The sequence below is a fragment of the Ranitomeya imitator genome, chromosome 2, assembly GCF_032444005.1.
Source record: "Ranitomeya imitator isolate aRanImi1 chromosome 2, aRanImi1.pri, whole genome shotgun sequence".
NCBI lineage: Eukaryota > Metazoa > Chordata > Amphibia > Anura > Dendrobatidae > Ranitomeya > Ranitomeya imitator.
Genome location: NC_091283.1, coordinates 564537681 through 564554840, shown reverse-complemented (window position 1 = coordinate 564554840; position 17160 = coordinate 564537681). Strand labels below are relative to the sequence as shown.

The 17160-nt window shown below is 43.2% G+C and overlaps 1 protein-coding gene across 3 annotated transcripts in view; it reads left to right on the top strand.

Annotated features, from left to right (window-relative positions):
• Positions 1 to 16759, top strand: part of MXRA7 (matrix remodeling associated 7) — a 78002-nt gene extending 61243 nt beyond the window's left edge. For 2 of the 3 annotated variants that reach the window (XM_069752102.1, XM_069752104.1), the window contains one exon: positions 13231 to 16759. In XM_069752102.1, the coding sequence (XP_069608203.1) occupies positions 13231 to 13270 (40 nt within the window). In that variant the 3' untranslated portion in view covers positions 13271 to 16759. The remainder of the gene's footprint in view (positions 1 to 13230) is intronic. The other variant, XM_069752101.1, reaches the window with a different exon arrangement.
• Positions 16760 to 17160: the final 401 nt, after the last annotated feature.

The following is a 17160-nucleotide window of genomic DNA, read 5'->3' as shown; positions in this document are numbered from 1 at the left end:
CCTTTTGCGGTTCTCTTGTTGTGGACTTTGTTGTTCAGCACTTTCTTTGTTTTTGTTCTTTTGTCCAGCTTTTCAGTATGGATCTATTCAGCTAAGCTGGAAGCTCTGGGCAGCAGAGTTTGCCCTCCACACCTTTAGTCAGGTGTGGAGATTTTTGCATTTCTCTGCGGTGGACTTTTTCTAGTTTTTATTACTGACCGCACAGCGTTCTGTCCTGTACTATTTTCTATCTAGCTAGAAGTGGCCTCCTGTGCTAAATCTTGTTTCATACTACGTATGTCATTTCCTTCTCCTCTCACAGTCATTATTTGTGGGGGGCTAATCTATCCTTTGGGGATTTTCTCTGAGGCAAGATAGTTTTCCTGCTTCTATCTTTAGGGGTAGTTAGCTCTTAGGCTGTGACGAGATGCCTAGGCAGAGTTAGGAGCATTCCACGGCTACTTCTAGTGTTGTGTTGAGCTTAGGGACTGCGGTCAGTATAGTTGCCACCTGCTCAGAGCTAGACGCATGTCGCTCCTTAATCACCAGATCATAACAGAGAGGACAGGGAGCTCTTGACAATGATGCTTCTTAGATTTGGGGGCTGCCTAAAACACAGTAGTGGGGGGTCTGGAAATATGGATTGTAAGCAGGCATCTTTTTGTAGTAAAGGTTGTAATTTCCATGCAGCTCCCCTTAGCACCTCCAGATTTGAATTGTAGGTGACAACTAGAGGTACCCAGTTATTTTCTTCTTTAGCTTTGTAATGTAGCAGGTGATTCCTTGATATTCTGGTGGCTCTTGTGATCTGGTTTTCAATTGTTCTTGGATGGTAGCCCTGATTCAAAAAGGTCTTTCTGAGGCGACCAAGGTGTTCATCCCTATCCATTGGGTTGGAACATATACGATTGCATCTGATAGCTTGGCTGTAGACAATAGAGTTTTTTATGTGTTTTGGATGGAAACTGTCCCATTTAAGGTATGTTGGACGGTCGATTGGCTTCTGATACAGGGATGTCTCTATTTTATTGTTCTGCAGCTTAATGATGGTGTCCAAAAAGTTAATTTCAGTGCAGGAGTAGTTGAGTGTCAAGTTGATGGTAGGATGAAATTGATTAAACCGTTCATGGAACGTCTTTAGCTGTGGCTCAGACTCTGTCCAGATGATTAAAATGTCATCAATGTAGAGGTAGTACGCCAGAGGCCTGATGGGACATGAGGACAAAAAGTCGCTTTCAAGCTTGGCCATGAAAAGATTTGCATACTGTGGGGCTATTTTACTTCCCATTGCTGTGCCAGTCTCCTGTATATAGATCTTCTTGTTAAATTCAAAGTAATTGTGGGTGAGGATGAATTTTATAAGTTTCACCACAGAATTTGCATCAGTCCCTGTGTTTTCCAGGAAGAATTTGCAGGCATTTAATCCATCCTGGTGTGGGATATTGGAGTACACAGATTCCACATCCATGGTGGCCAGGATGGTTCCTTCTGGTAGAGGACCTATTGCTGATAGTTTATTCAATAGGTCAGTTGTGTCCTGAATGAAGCTGGGTGTATCCTTTACCAGGGGTTTAAGAATACCCTCTACCCATCCAGATACCTGCTCAGTAAGGGTGACCACACATTAAATAATTGGTCTTCCTGGATTTCCAGATTTGTGGATTTTGGAAAGCATGTAGAATGTCCCTGTTCTTGGACTCTCTGGTATCAGGTCATTGGCTCTTATGAATTCGTCGGGCAGACAAGATACCAACTTGTTTAGTTCCTTGTAATAGTCCTGTGTAGGATCCGACTGCAATTTTTTGTAGTAGTGTGTGTCCATAAGTTGTCTGTTTGCTTCCCTCATATAGTCTGATGTGTTCATCATGACTATTGCACCACCCTTGTCAGCAGGTTTGATGATGATTTCTTTGTTGGTTTTCATAGACTGTATGGCCTTTCTCTCCTGGGCACTGATGTTGGATGCTTGTCTCCTGTTAGTATCTATGATGGTGGATTTTTATCAAATGTCTGAAGGAGTCTATATAGTTATCCAAATGAGGGTTGCGTCCAGGTGGAGGTGTCCAGTCTCACCTCTTCTTTGTTGTTAGGATCCCTTTTACTTCAGTCCAGGTGGGTTCTGAATCTTCTATATCATTGAAATATTCCCTCAGGCGCAGTCTCTTGAAAAAATGTTCCATATCACTGCAGAGTTCAGTTTTATCCAGGGCCTTAGTAGGACAAAATGAGAGTCCTCTGGAAAGCACGGCCAGCTCCACTTTGTTGGGTTTATAAACTGAGAGATTAATGACACAGTTTGATGCTTTTGTGTCTGGAATGGAGTGGTTGTCCAAGTTGTCAGGTTTTGGCTTTGTTTTGTATCTGTTTACATAGAGTCCTGAATTGAGGCGCAATTTGTGTAGTTTCTTTTCCTTGTTATGAATCAGAAAGGTCCGTAGTTTGTTGTAGTATTGTTGTAATTTTTGCTCTGTGTCTTCTGTAAGTGTTTTCCTCAGAGATTCAAATTGCCCTTGGACTTTACTCTTTATGCTTTAGCAGACATGCAAAAGATGATTCCTTAATCTCTCAGAAGTCCTGTGACACAGGTTTTGTGCATAATGGGTATTGTAGGTATGAAGAATTGGGTTTGTAATCCAGAGTCCTTTGGGAATTAGATTCTCCTTTTTGCATTTAGGAAAAAAATGTCGCTGTCCATTTGTGCACGTTTCTTCAGAAGTGGTTTTAGTTCCATAAAGATGCGGTACATTCTGGTATGCTCCATTTTGATACAGGAAGGATATATATCTTGGTACCGTGTTATCCAGTAGATAGAAAAATATTTAGAATTTAGAGTCCTCAGTGGTTGATACCTTTTAATGGCTAACTGAAAAGATGGTAACAAATTGCAAGCTTTCGAGACTACACAGGTCTCTTCATAAGGTAGCAGGGGCGTAGCTAGAGCTTTTGCCACCCGGGGCTGCTCCCGAGTTTGCCCCCCCCCCCCCACCTCGGCTCAATACACACAAAGGTTACCAAAAATAGGACAACACACATGATCGGGTCTGCAAAAAAAAAAACAAGTTCTGCTTACCTGACCACGCTCCTGCTCTCTCCACGCAGCTGAAGCGTGCACTCGCCGGCGACTGACAATGATGTCAGAAGCCGTCGACGTGTGCGCTGCGGCCGACTTCAGCTGCCAGCCTCCAAATGGCTGGTGGCTGTTGTTAACTATTGACGTACGGCCGCGGGCCCGCACGTCAATAGCGTTAAACAGCTGCAGCGCCGGCCGCGGTTTTAGAGGGCCCCGGGCGAAAGAGTCTCAGTGGGCCCCCCCTTTAACACATAGCATGATTCATGATGCAGATACAGCAGAGAAATATAGCATAGCCACATAGCATATAACACAGCCCACGTAGCATATAGCACAGTCACGTAGTGTATAACACAGCCCACGCAGTATATAACACAGCCCACATAGCGTATAGCACAGCCACATAGTATATAACACAGCCAAGTAGTATATTGCACAGCCCACATAGCATATAACACAGCCACGTAGTATATAACACAGCCATGTAGTATATTGCACAGCCCACGTAGCATATTGCCCAGCCACGTAGTATATAACACAGCCATGTAGTATATTGCACAGCCCACGTAGCATATTGCCCAGCCACGTAGTATATTGCCCAGCCACGTAGTATATTGCCCAGCCACGGAGTATATTGCCCAGTCACGTAGTATATTGCCCAGCCACGTAGTATATTGCCCAGTGATGGAGTATACAGCACAGAGCCACGTAGTATACAGACTTAAAATAAAAAATAAACATATACTCACCCTCCGATGAATTCTGGCCCTGTATCGCACGAGGCAGCTTCCAGTCCCAGGGTTGGTATGAGCGCAGGACCTGTGATGACGTTGCGGTCACATGACCGTGACGTCATGGCAGGTCCTTCTCACATACCATCCTTGGCACCGGAAGCTGCCGCTTGCATGGAGCGGGCACTGGAGCGTTGCGAGGAGCGGGAAAGGCGATGGAGGGTGAGTATAGCAGGTTTTTTCATTTTTTTATTATTTTTAACCCCTTCATGACCCAGCCTATTTTGACCTTAAAGACCTTGCCGTTTTTTGCAATTCTGACCAGTGTCCCTTCATGAGGTAATAACTCAGGAACGCTTCAATGGATCCTAGCGGTTCTGAGATTGTTTTTTCGTGACATATTGGGCTTCATGTTAGTGGTAAATTTAGGTCAATAAATTCTGTGTTTATTTGTGATAAAAACGGAAATTTGGCGAAAATTTTGAAAATTTCGCAATTTTCACATTTTGAATTTTTATTCTGTTAAACCAGAGAGTTATGTGACACAAAATAGTTAATAAATAACATTTCCCACACGTCTACTTTACATCAGCACAATTTTGGAAACAAAATTTTTTTTTGCTAGGAAGTTATAAGGGTTAAAATTTGACCAGCGATTTCTCATTTTTACAACGAAATTTACAAAACCATTTTTTTTAGGGACCACCTCACATTTGAAGTCAGTTTGAGGGGTCTATATGGCTGAAAATACCCAAAAGTGACACCATTCTAAAAACTGCACCCCTCAAGGTGCACAAAACCACATTCAAGAAGTTTATTAACCCTTCAGGTGCTTCACAGCAGCAGAAGCAACATGGAAGGAAAAAATGAACATTTAACTTTTTAGTCACAAAAATGATTTTTCAGCAACAATTTTTTTATTTTCCCAATGGTAAAAGGAGAAACTGAACCACGTACGTTGTTGTCCAATTTGTCCTGAGTACGCTGATACCTCATATGTGGGGGTAAACCACTGTTTGGGCGCACGGCAGGGCTTGGAAGGGAAGGAGCGCCATTTGACTTTTTGAATGAAAAATTGGCTGCACTCTTTAGCGGACACCATGTCACATTTGGAGAGCCCCCGTGTGCCTAAAAATTGGAGCTCCCCCACAAGTGACCCCATTTTGGAAACTAGACGCCCCAAGGAACTTATCTAGATGCATAGTGAGCCCTTTAAACCCCCAGGTGCTTCACAAATTGATCCGTAAAAATGAAAAAGTACTTTTTTTTCACAAAAAAATTCTTTTAGCCTCAATTTTTTCATTTTCACATGGACAACAGGATAAAATGGATCCTAAAATTTGTTTGGCAATTTCTCCTGAGTACACTGATACTTCACATGTGGGGGTAAACCACTGTTTGGGCACATGGTAAGGCTCGGAAGGGAAGGAGCGCCATTTGACTTTTTGAATGAAAAATTATCTCCATCGATAGCGGACACCATGTCGCGTTTGGAGAGACCCTGTGTGCTTAAACATTGGAGCTCCCCCACAAGTGACCCCATTTTGGAAACTGGACCCCCCAAGGAACTTATCTAGATGCCTAGTGAGCACTTTAAACGCTCAGGTGCTTCACAAATTGATCCGTAAAAATGAAAAAGTACTTTTTTTTCACAAAAAATATATTTTCGCCTCAATTTTTTCATTTTCACATGGGCAATAGGATAAAATGGATCCTAAAATTTGTTGAGCAATTTCTCCCGAGTACGCCGATACCTCATATGTGGGGGTAAACCACTGTTTGGGCACACGGCAGGGCTCGGAAGGGAAGGCGCGCCTTTTAACTTTTTGAATGGAAAATTAGCTCCAATTGTTAGCGGACACCATGTCGCATTTGGAGAGCCCCTGTGTGCCTATGCAATGGAGCTCCCCCACAAGTGACCCCATTTTGGAAACTAGACCCCCCAAGGAACTTATCTAGATGCATACTGAGCACTTTAAACCCCCAGGTGCTTCACAGAAGTTTATAATGCAGAGCCATGAAAATAAAAAATAATTTTTCTTTTCTCAAAAATGATTTTTTAGCCTGGAATTTCCTATTTTGCCAATGGTAATAGGAGAAATTGGACCACAAATGTTGTTGTCCAGTTTGTCCTGAGTATGCAGATACCCCATATGTGGGGGTAAACCACTGTTTGGGCGCACGGCAGGGCTCAGAAGGGAAGGCACGCCATTTGGCTTTTTAAATGGAAAATTATCTCCAATCATTAGCGGACACCATGTCACGTTTGGAGAGCCCCTGTGTGCCTAAACATTGGAGATCCCCCACAAATTACCCCATTTTGGAAACTAGACCCCCAAAGGAACTAATCTAGATGTGTAGTGAGCACTTTGAACCCTCAAGTGCTTCACAGAAGTTTATAACGCAGAGCCATGAAAATAAAAAAAAAAATTTATTTTCTCAAAAATGAATTTTAGCCCGCAATTTTTTATTTTCCCAAGGGTAACAGGAGAAATTTGACCCCAAAAGTTGTTGTCCAGTTTCTCCTGAGTACGCTGATACCCCATATGTGGGGGTAAACCACTGTTTAGGCACATGCTGGGGCTCGGAAGTGAAGTAGTGACGTTTTGAAATGCAGACTTTGATGGAATGCTCTGCGGGCGTCACGTTGCGTTTGCAGAGCCCCTGATGTGGCTAAACAGTAGAAACCCCCCACAAGTGACCCCATTTTGAAAACTAGACCCCGAAAGGAACTTATCTAGATGTGAGGTGAGCACTTTGAACCCCCAAGTGCTTCACAGAAGTTCATAACACAGAGCAGTGAAAATAATAAATACGTTTTCTTTCCTCAAAAATAATTTTTTAGCCCAGAATTTTTTATTTTCCCAAGGGTTACAGGAGAAATTGGACCACAAAAGTTGTTGTCCAGTTTCTCCTGAGTACGCTGATACCCCATGTGTGGGGGTAAACCACTGTTTGGGCACACGTGGGGGCTCAGAAGGGAAGTAGTGACTTTTGAAATGCAGACTTTGATGGAATGGTCTGCGGGCGTCACATTGCGTTTGCAGAGCCCCTGGTGTGCCTAAACAGTAGAAACCCCCCACAAGTGACCCCATTTTGGAAACTAGACCCCCAAAGGAACTTATCTAGATGTGTGGTGAGCACTTTCAAACCCCAAGTGCTTTACAGAAGTTTATAACGCAGAGCCGTGAAAATAATAAATACGTTTTCTTTCCTCAAAAATAATTTTTTAGCCCAGAATTTTTTATTTTCCCAAGGGTTACAGGAGAAATTGGACCACAAAAGTTGTTGTCCAGTTTCTCCTGAGTACGCTGATGCCCCATGTGTGGGGGTAAACCACTGTTTGGGCACACGTGGGGGCTCAGAAGGGAAGTAGTGACTTTTGAAATGCAGACTTTGATGGAATGGTCTGCGGGCGTCACGTTGCGTTTGCAGAGCCCCTGGTGTGCCTAAACAGTAGAAACCCCCCACAAGTGACCCCATTTTGGAAACTAGACCCCCCCAAGGAACTTATCTAGATATGTGGTGAGCACTTTGAACCCCCAAGTGCTTCACAGACGTTTACAACGCAGAGCCGTGAAAATAAAAAATCATTTTTCTTTCCTCAAAAATGATGTTTTAGCAAGCAATTTTTTATTTTCTCAAGGGTAACAGGAGAAATTGGACCCCAGTAATTGTTGCGCAGTTTGTCCTGAGTATGCTGGTACCCCATATGTGAGGGTAAACCACTGTTTGGGCACACGTCGGGGTTCGGAAGTGAGGGAGCACCATTTGAATTTTTGAATACAAGATTGGCTGGAATCAATGGTGGCGCCATGTTGCGTTTGGAGACCCCCTGAAGTGCCTAAACAGTGGAAACCCCTCAATTCTACCTCCAACACACCCCTAACCCTTATCCCAACTGTAGCCGTAACCCTAATCACAACCCTAACCCCAACACACCCCTAACCACAACCCTAACCCCAACACACCCCTAACCCTAACCACAACCCTAATTCCAACCCAACCCTAAGGCTATGTGCCCACGTTGCGGATTCGTATGAGATTTTTCAGCATCATTTTTGAAAAATCCGCGGGTAAAAGGCACTGCGTTTTACCTGTGGATTTACCGTGGATTTCCAGTGTTTTTTGTGCGGATTTCACCTGTGGATTCCTATTGAGGAAAAGGTGTAAAACGCTGCGGAATCCGCACAAAGAATTGGCATGCTGCGGAAAATACAACGCAGCGTTCCCGCGCGGTATTTTCTGCACCATGGGCACAGCGGATTTGGTTTTCCATATGTTTACATGGTACTGTAAACCCGATGGAACACTGCTGCGGATCCGCAGCGGCCAATCCGCACCGTGTGCACATAGCCTAATTCTAAAGGTACGTGCACACGCTGCGGAAAACGCTGCGGATCCGCAGCAGTTTCCCATGAGTTTACAGTTCAATGTGAACCTATGGGAACCAAAAATCGCTGTGCACATGCTGCGGAAAAACTGCACGGAAACGCAGCGGTTTACATTCCGCAGCATGTCACTTCTTTCTGCGGATTCCGCAGCGGTTTTAGAACTGCTCCAATAGAAAATCGCAGTTGTAAAACCGCAGTGAAATGCGCAGAAAAACCGCGGTAAATCCACGATAAATCGGCAGCGGTTTAGCACTGTGGATTTATCAAATCCGCTGCGGAAAAATCCGCATAGGACCAGAATACGTGTGCACATACCGAAACCCTAACCCTAGCCCTACCCCTAACCCTAGCCCTAACCCTACCCCTACCCCTAACCCTAGCCCTAACCCTACCCCTACCCCTAACCCTACCCCTAACCCTACCCCTAACCCTAACCCTAGTTCTTACCCCAACCTTAGTGGAAAAAAAAAAAATTCTTTATTTTTTTTATTGTCCCTATCTATGGGGGTGACAAAGGGGGGGGTCATTTACTATTTTTTTTATTTTGATCACTGAGATAGGTTATATCTCAGTGATCAAAATTCACTCTGGAACGAATCTGCCGGCCGGCAGATTCGGCGGGCGCACTGCACATGCGCCCGCCATTTTGGAAGATGGCGGTGCCCAGGAAAGAAGACGGACGGACCTCGGGCGGCCAGGTAAGTATAAGGGGGGGGAGATCAGGGCACGGGGGGGGCGTCGGAGCACGGGGGGGTGGATCGGATCATGGGGGGGGGTGGATCGGAACACGGGAGGGAGGATTGGAGCACGGGGAAGGATTGGAGCACGGGGTGAGGGATCGCTGTGCGGGGGGGGTGGATCGGAGCACGGGGGGGGGGTCGCTGTGTGCGGGGGGGGGATCGGAGTGCGGGGGGGTTTGATTGCAGCACAGGGGGTGTGATTGGTGCACGGGGAAGCGGACAGGAGGACGGGGGAGCGGAGCACAGGACGGAGGGGAGCGGACCACAGATCGGGGGGCTGGGGGGGCGATAGGAGGGGTGGGGTGGGTGCACATAAGTGTTTCCAGCCATGGCCGATGATATTGCAGCATCGGCCATGGCTGGATTGTAATATTTCACCAGTTTTTTAGGTGAAATATTACAAATCGCTCTGATTGGCAGTTTCACTTTCAACAGCCAATCAGAGCGATCGTAGCCACGAGGGGGTGAAGCCACCCCCCCTGGGCTAAACTACCACTCCCCCTGTCCCTGCAGATCGGGTGAAATGGGAGTTAACCCTTTCACCCGGCCTGCAGGGACGCGATCTTTCCATGACGCATATGCTGCGTCATGGGTCGGAATGGCACCGACTTTCATGACGCAGCGTATGCGTCAAAGGTCGGGAAGGGGTTAACATGACATATTTTTACTATTGATGCTGCATAGGCAGCATCAATAGTAAATAGTTGGGGACACACAGGGTTAATAGCAGCGGTAACGGAGTGCGTTACACTGCGGCCCGTTACCGCTGCTATTAACCCTGTGTGAGTGGTGACTGGAGGGGATTATGGAGCGGGCGCTGATTGTGGGGAGTATAGAGCAGGCGCCGGGCACTGACTGCAGCGGAGGGACTAATCGGACTGTGCCCGTCGCTGATTGGTCGCGGCAGCCATGACAGGCAGCTGCCGAGACCAATCAGCGACGACAGACAGAGGCCGCGACCAATGAATATCCGTGAAAGAAAGAAAGACAGAAGGACAGAGAGAAAGACGGAAGTGTGACCCTTAGACAATGATGTAATATATATATATATATATATACATACATATATATATACTTCTCACCTGTGTCTTGCCTCTCTGTTGTTTTCTGTCTCTGTTCTCACATCTTTTCTGTCTCCCGCTCTGATTTTCATATTTCCTTCTGCCTCTTCTTCCTGCTTGTCCGTGGCTCCGCCCCCGACATTTAGCCCCGCCCCTCCATGGCTCTTCACATTGTGAGAGCTGTGACGCTGCTGGAGGGGCGGGATCGGAGCTTCTGCTGCTGACTGCAGGTGCGGGGGTGAGTCACAGCGTGTGTGACTGTGTGCCCCTGCTACACTGCAGCCAGCAACTCTGCACGGCCGCGCGCACTGCCAGCGCTCTGCTCCAGTCCTCATAATGCTGGGAGGAAGGAGCAGAGAATGAGTGCGCGCAGCCACGCTGATAGCCGCCCCCCGCATTGTGCCGCCCGGGGCGGCCCGCCCCCCCCGCACCCCATTTCCTACGCCACTGTAAGGTAGAGACTAAAAGAAATTCTGAAGAATCACATATTTATGCACAACATAGCACAGAAAAAAAAGGAAAAACCATGGATAAGACAGGTGACATGAAGCAGAATTACCTTGAGTGATAAACAGTTATGTCCATAAATATTGGGCCAGTTCTTAGATAAGGGTTGTTTTATTGTCATCTGATTAGGGTCTCTGTTGTGATGACCCCTCATAGTGTGAGCAAGTTAAACTTTTGAAGTAAATTTTACCATGTGATGTACAGGAAAAATTTCCAAGTGTGGTAAGATTTAAAAAAACAAAACAACCACATTTCAATAATTGTTTTTAGGTGTTATTTTTAAAGCATCCATTGTTTGGTAAAAGTCACCTGGTAATACGATTCTCCAGGTCAGTGCAATTACAGTGATACCAAATTTTCATTTATTTTTTTTATTTAAATAGCAAAACAAAATTGTTGATTTTGTCGCTATTTCGCATGATGTTTTATTTTTTCTTTCAATGGAGCTGTGTTGCGATTGTTTTTTTTTCTTTCCTTGAGCTCGTGTTTTTATAGAGAAGACTTATGGGTTGGTACAATGTTTTGATTGAATATTATTGCTTTTTTTTCAGAAATTCTGTTGTTCAGATTTTTGTTATTTACGTATTTTACCGATCAGGTTACTCAGTTTTTTGATAGATCAGACTTTTACAGACGTGGTGATTCTAAATACTCTCATTTTTTTTATTATCTTTATTTTTAATGTGGAAAAAGCTGGTGTGATTAAAATTTTTATGTTTTTTTAAGTTATGTAATATATTTTAATATAATTTAAAAATTTAATTGCAGTACCCTTAGGGGTCTAGAACCTTTGATCATCTGATCACCTACACTATATACTGCAACATCATTGTATCGGCATCCTACGATTGCATTGCAGAGGTGGGAAGGCCAAGGAAGCATGGAACAGAGCGCACCCGTGCCACATGCTGTAAATGCCACTGTGGCATTTAACAGGTTAACAGCATTGGGCAGAGCTCCGCTCCGTCCGTAGCTATTAGAGACTGATGATGATTGAACAACAAGTAACCGTCATTTACATTTTTTCATTTCCTAAATCAACAGTACAACTCCAGCTTAACATAAAGATCTATATCTCTCACAACAGCTCTAGAATTGAAAGTTTGAGTAGTAATAGAAATGATTGCTCTACACTTAAAGGGCATCTGTCAGTAGGATCAACTCCCCTAAGTTGTCTATATGGACATGTAGGTAATTGAAAGCTGAATAAAATGGTACCTTGATAGCTGTGATCCCATGTCCCATTGCAGAGAAATCTATGTTTTTCTTAATATGTAAATGAGCCGTTATGACCTGTGAGTGGGACACGGCTCTCCCTGAGAATCTGGATCCAGGGTTTATTATAAATGAAAGTGGGCATTACGAGTGTGAGATATGTAAAGACTGACAGTCTGCTCTAATGCTTTACATGTCTCACACTGATAACACCCCCTTTCATTTATAATAAGCTCTGGAGGCAGATTCTCCAGGAGATCTGTGTCCAGTCCAAACATCTTAACAGCTCATTTACATATTAAGAAAAACATGGATTTCTTTGGAATAAGATATAGAATCGCAGATATTATGGTATCATTTTATTCAGCTTCCAATGACCTACATGCCCATATAGATGGCTTAGGACAGTTCATCCTACTGAGAGATGCCCTTTAAGTGTAGAGCAATTGTTTCTATTACAGCTCAAACTTTCAATGATAGAGCTGTTGTTTGAGATATATAGCTTGAGGTTGAGCTGGAGTTGTGCTATTGATTTAGAAAATGAAAAAATTTAAACGACGATTAGAAACAGTGCGACTGGAATGGGTCTGCCCATTCTCCAGACCTGAATTCAACCAAGCACATCTGGGACATCAGTCTTGTCCATCCACCAACGCCATGTTGCACCACAGACTGTCCAGGAACATCCGCCACCTCAGCAGGAACATGTCCAAGTGTTGTGGGGACAACAACACACACACTACTGAGCATCATTTCCTTGTCTTGAGGCATTTTCACTGAAGTTGGATCAGCCTGTAATTTGATTTTCTACTTTGATTTTGAGTATCATTCCAAATGCAGACCTCCATAGGATATTAATTTTGATTTACATTGATCATTTTTATCTTTTATTATTCTCAACACATTCCACTGTGTAACGAATAAATATTTACAACTGGAATATTTCATTCAGTGATATCTAGGATGTGGAATTTTAGTGTTCCCTTTATTTTTTTGAGCAGTGTAGTTCTCACAGTGCCAGATCTCTAGAGCCCACCATCATATTGACACACCATACACTTATCACCTCCAAAATCCCAATTTGTTCTTTGTGTTCTATGTTGGATATTACTACAACCTTGGTTGATGTTATACCTACATTTTATAAAATCATCAAACTATAAGCAATGGACATAGATATAGGCTATTATAGCATTTTAAAAATTTGCCTGCTATCAGCGATCACTGGAAATTAAATCAATTGAAGTTAATAGCCGTTAATAGCATACAAAGCTATCTTCCATTAGAGGAAAAATATCTTCTAGGTGAGACCATCACCGTAGCATGTCATTGTACTGTGGCGCCATAAGGCAGCACCCTGACTGCCAACTACTCCTAAGTATAGAGCTTAAGGGACTCTGTGTGCCTCTATGCAATCTTGGGGTACATGGCTCTGTCATGTGCATGAGGCCTTATATATTGGAAGACTGCCCTGCTTTTAAAAAGATTGTCACATATATCTAGTCATTCCCTTTTGTTTTTGTTTTTCTACAGAGCCGAAGATGATAAGAAGTTACCCTTACAGTCCAGCTAAAGAGATTTACAGAAAGGATCAGATCTGCCCAATCCAACACTATAATGTCAGCAATCCAAAAACGGCAACCAATACGGGGGAAATGGAAAATAAATACCTTTATAACAGATCCTATGTAGTTGAGAGAAAGATGGGATCCCTAAACACAATGCGTGGTCTTCTACAGAGACATGTATATTGTGAATAATGACATTTTATTTTCTTCTAGTAATATTTCCTAGCACTATATAGAAAAGATTTACAAAGGCTTAAGGGAATCTGCAAGACTGCCTGGCATCCATAACTCATTTTAAGGGGATTAGATTGTATCCCTGCTTGAAAAGTAACTTTAAGTGCAATATCTGTCTTAAAACTATGCAAGCAATGCCTTATGTTGACATATATATTTAGCGTAATGTCTAAAAGGCATACTAGGGAACAGATTGCGGTGCCAGCCCCCTTCGTTGAAGCTTACATAGAATTGAGATGGGCTAGGTGGGCTTTGTAAAGCTTAGTACCCTCTAAAGAACATAACACGCTACGACAAGGCCTTGTGTTTCCACGTGTCCCCAGCACCCCCTGTACCGCCAATCATTTACACTGCTCTATACGTCGTACAATGCTGCATGACTGCACTGAACGTTGCTTATGGGACCTTCACGCTTTCTTGATCTGAAACTGCCCATGGACAATAGGTCATTGATGTTCAAGAGATACCTGGGCTGTAGCTTTACACCAATGATTCTGACATGAAATGAATCCAAAATATTCATCTTGGGTGTCTGGGAAGAGGGATGAGTTGACAGATATGTGTCAAATGCGATAAAATCATATTGGATAATCAAGTTTTAAAAACATCTGTCAAAATATTTTTGATAGCCACCCATGTATTACATCGTCTACTGTCTTCTGGCTGTTGTAACTCACGGTTATTACTGAATGGAGTAATGAGGTGTTTACAACTTGTATGTGCTTGGTTGCCATTCCATCTTTACTCCAGTCACCCATTTAAAGAGGACCTTTCACAATTTTCCAATGAAACTCTTCTAAGCTGTGTTGCCCTTCTGATTCTATCTTTCTTCTGTGCCCCTTCAGTCCAAAGTTATGCAAATCGGTAATAATGGTGCAAAATTTCCCTTCAACAGGCAACTGGGCATTTAGTACAGAACTTATCTGTGGTCATGGACGTGTATTGATTGGCCTCCATCACAGGAGATAAAGCAAAACGCTCAATTAGAAGTTTTTTGTTACACGCAAAGTTGGATGAAGGGACAATTTACATCTTTATTACCAGGGTCATAACTTTGGACTGGAAGGACACAGAACGAAAACAAAAACAGTTCCAGATTCAGTTTAGTAGCAAACCCCCCAATTTTTTTTTAACAAAAGGTCCTCTTTAAGTCCCTATTATAGGTTCATGACTCCAATTGCTTGCATGGGACTAGAACAGGGAATTTGCCATTTTTATAGTTGGTAAAACAGCAGGTAATTCACATTGCCAAGAACAAATATCAACAGCTTGATATTAATGTGTCCCAAAATTTGCAAAGCCCAAAATTGTTCTCAAATGTTCCATATGCCATACAGTATACTAACTGTGCAGTTTACATGACTCCATATTGGCCTTCCCTTTTTATACCAAGGTGTGATAAAATTCCACCCAGCCAAAGTTAGATTGCAAGCTCTGCAGGTTCAGCAGGTGAGAACCTTCTCCCATGGTTAGTCTGCCTAACTTGAGATACATCATGTGTTTTCATTGCCAGGATACAGAGGGAACAACTGGGTGCCATCTTTAAGATGATGGAAAGCAACGAAGAAACCTTTGGAATGATGTCAGAAGGAGAAATGAAGGAGCAGCTGAAACTATACAACATGTAGCGTCTTCTGTTGATTGAAGCAATATGAAATGCATGTCCCTAGACTGGTGTAATAGAGAGTGTTGTGAGGTTTTAGGGATATCATGGTGGTAAACTAGAATGAGACGGTTACTGGATGCAGTGATACTTCCCGCGACGCAGTGCTGTCAGCAGACAGAGCCTTGGTACATTGGATGCCTAGTGCAATATCTCTAGGTCTACTGGAACATGCTCGATGTCCTTTTTCTAGAGTAATAAATGTCATGACATTGATGTCACCACACTCCTCAGAAGTTTCATTGGGAGACGGGTAAGACTGATCACTAAATAATCCAAGCTAAATGATAAAGGGGTTTCTCATTCTCTTTCACAGCTCAACATATAGCTTTCATAGTAATTTGGTACCCAAGAGCAAATTATATCTATGGCAAATAAGGGGCAGATGCAGTCCATGCCTACCTCATTCATGGATCCACTATATATAACAAGTGTGGTTCCTATAGTTGAGGACTTTGAAATGTTTTGTGTGCCCAAATATCAGAATTAAAGGAGATAACTCAGGAAAGTTGTGTCCCCAGACACAGTTATTTGTAACCACAAACAAACTGTTATTGACTCGCTCTACCTGGGTCCAAAACGGAATCTCCATTGCTGCTTATGGTGCTTGCTACTGTCTTTAATGGTGGACACATCAACAGCGCTGCAGGCCATCACTGAGTTCAGTGGCTCTGCCCGTGTAGACAGCATAAAGTGCTGACCTCATTGATTAGCTGCAGTGCTGTCGACATGGTATCAACACTCCAGACAAAAAAAACACTGGGAGCAACAGCAGAGAGGCAGCTCTAAACCCCCAAACGGGGAGTAAAGTACAGTTAATTTTTTTACTACAAACTGCACATGGGGACACACGTTTCCTGAAAATGGAAAACCCCTTTATATTCAAGGGGTTGTAAAAGATTAGAAAAAGCATTTTGTCTTTTATTTATGAACAGCGTTACTCTTGCACATTAACAGTGTGTAATAGGACAGCTTACATTTATTTTAATGGGGTTGGGCTGCAATACAAGACACAACCCTTGGACAAAGGGGGGCGATGATTCTGGTTAAGTTAAACTATTCTAATTTTGTACAACCTATTTTGAACTTTTTATATGCTTGATTTGATTAGCGAGGTTGTCCACTACTGGATAATCCATTATTAATAGGCCGAGGGAGGTGAGCAACATGTAAAAGTTGATACCTCCTTTACAGTTAGATATATATATATATACATTGTATATACGCTGCTCAGTGCATGCCTTCTCCCAATGAATCACCACACACTAAACAGTGTTTCGCTGTCCTAAGCAATAGTATTTTGTGCTTTATATCACTACTGCTATGTTATGAAGATGATTTTTTTTGTATATATCCAGATTTTTGGTACTCTATCTATATATAGTTTGTATTTTTTTCCTCCATTGATTTGATGTAGAGTTTCTGCTCTCGCAGCATTCGACCTGATGGGGTAGACGTAGTATGTACTATAAGAATTGAATGGCGTATGTGCTTCTCTTCATCTGGGTCTAGGACATTTTCCAGGCTGTGCAGACAGCTCATAGATTTCTTCTTTAACATTTCTTATCATTTCTAATAAAATATTTTGCAAGCCTTACTTTTTTGTTTGTGTCTTTCTTTAATGATTGGACATGCTCATCACAGTCTATTCTTACACACAGTAGGGTAGATTTATCCAGAACTGTAACTAGGTTTCCGTTCCCTCAGAGCACAATGTTTAGTGTACTACCCTCAGACTGCCGGACTGGCAGTCGGCTCTCCTGACCTGAGCAGGACAGTATGATGTATTTCTATGCAGCTGTCAAGCTCAGGTCGACAGCCAGTACGAGGTGGATTAAAGATGCAAGAGTCAGTGGATCCCAGAAACTCACTTAACTTTTATGCACACACATTGATTACAAACAAACAGGTCACAGGTGAGGATGTTATCTTTAGTAGCCATTCAAATCCATTTGTGTCAACTTCTGTGCATGTTATCAGGCCAAAATCACCAGGGTA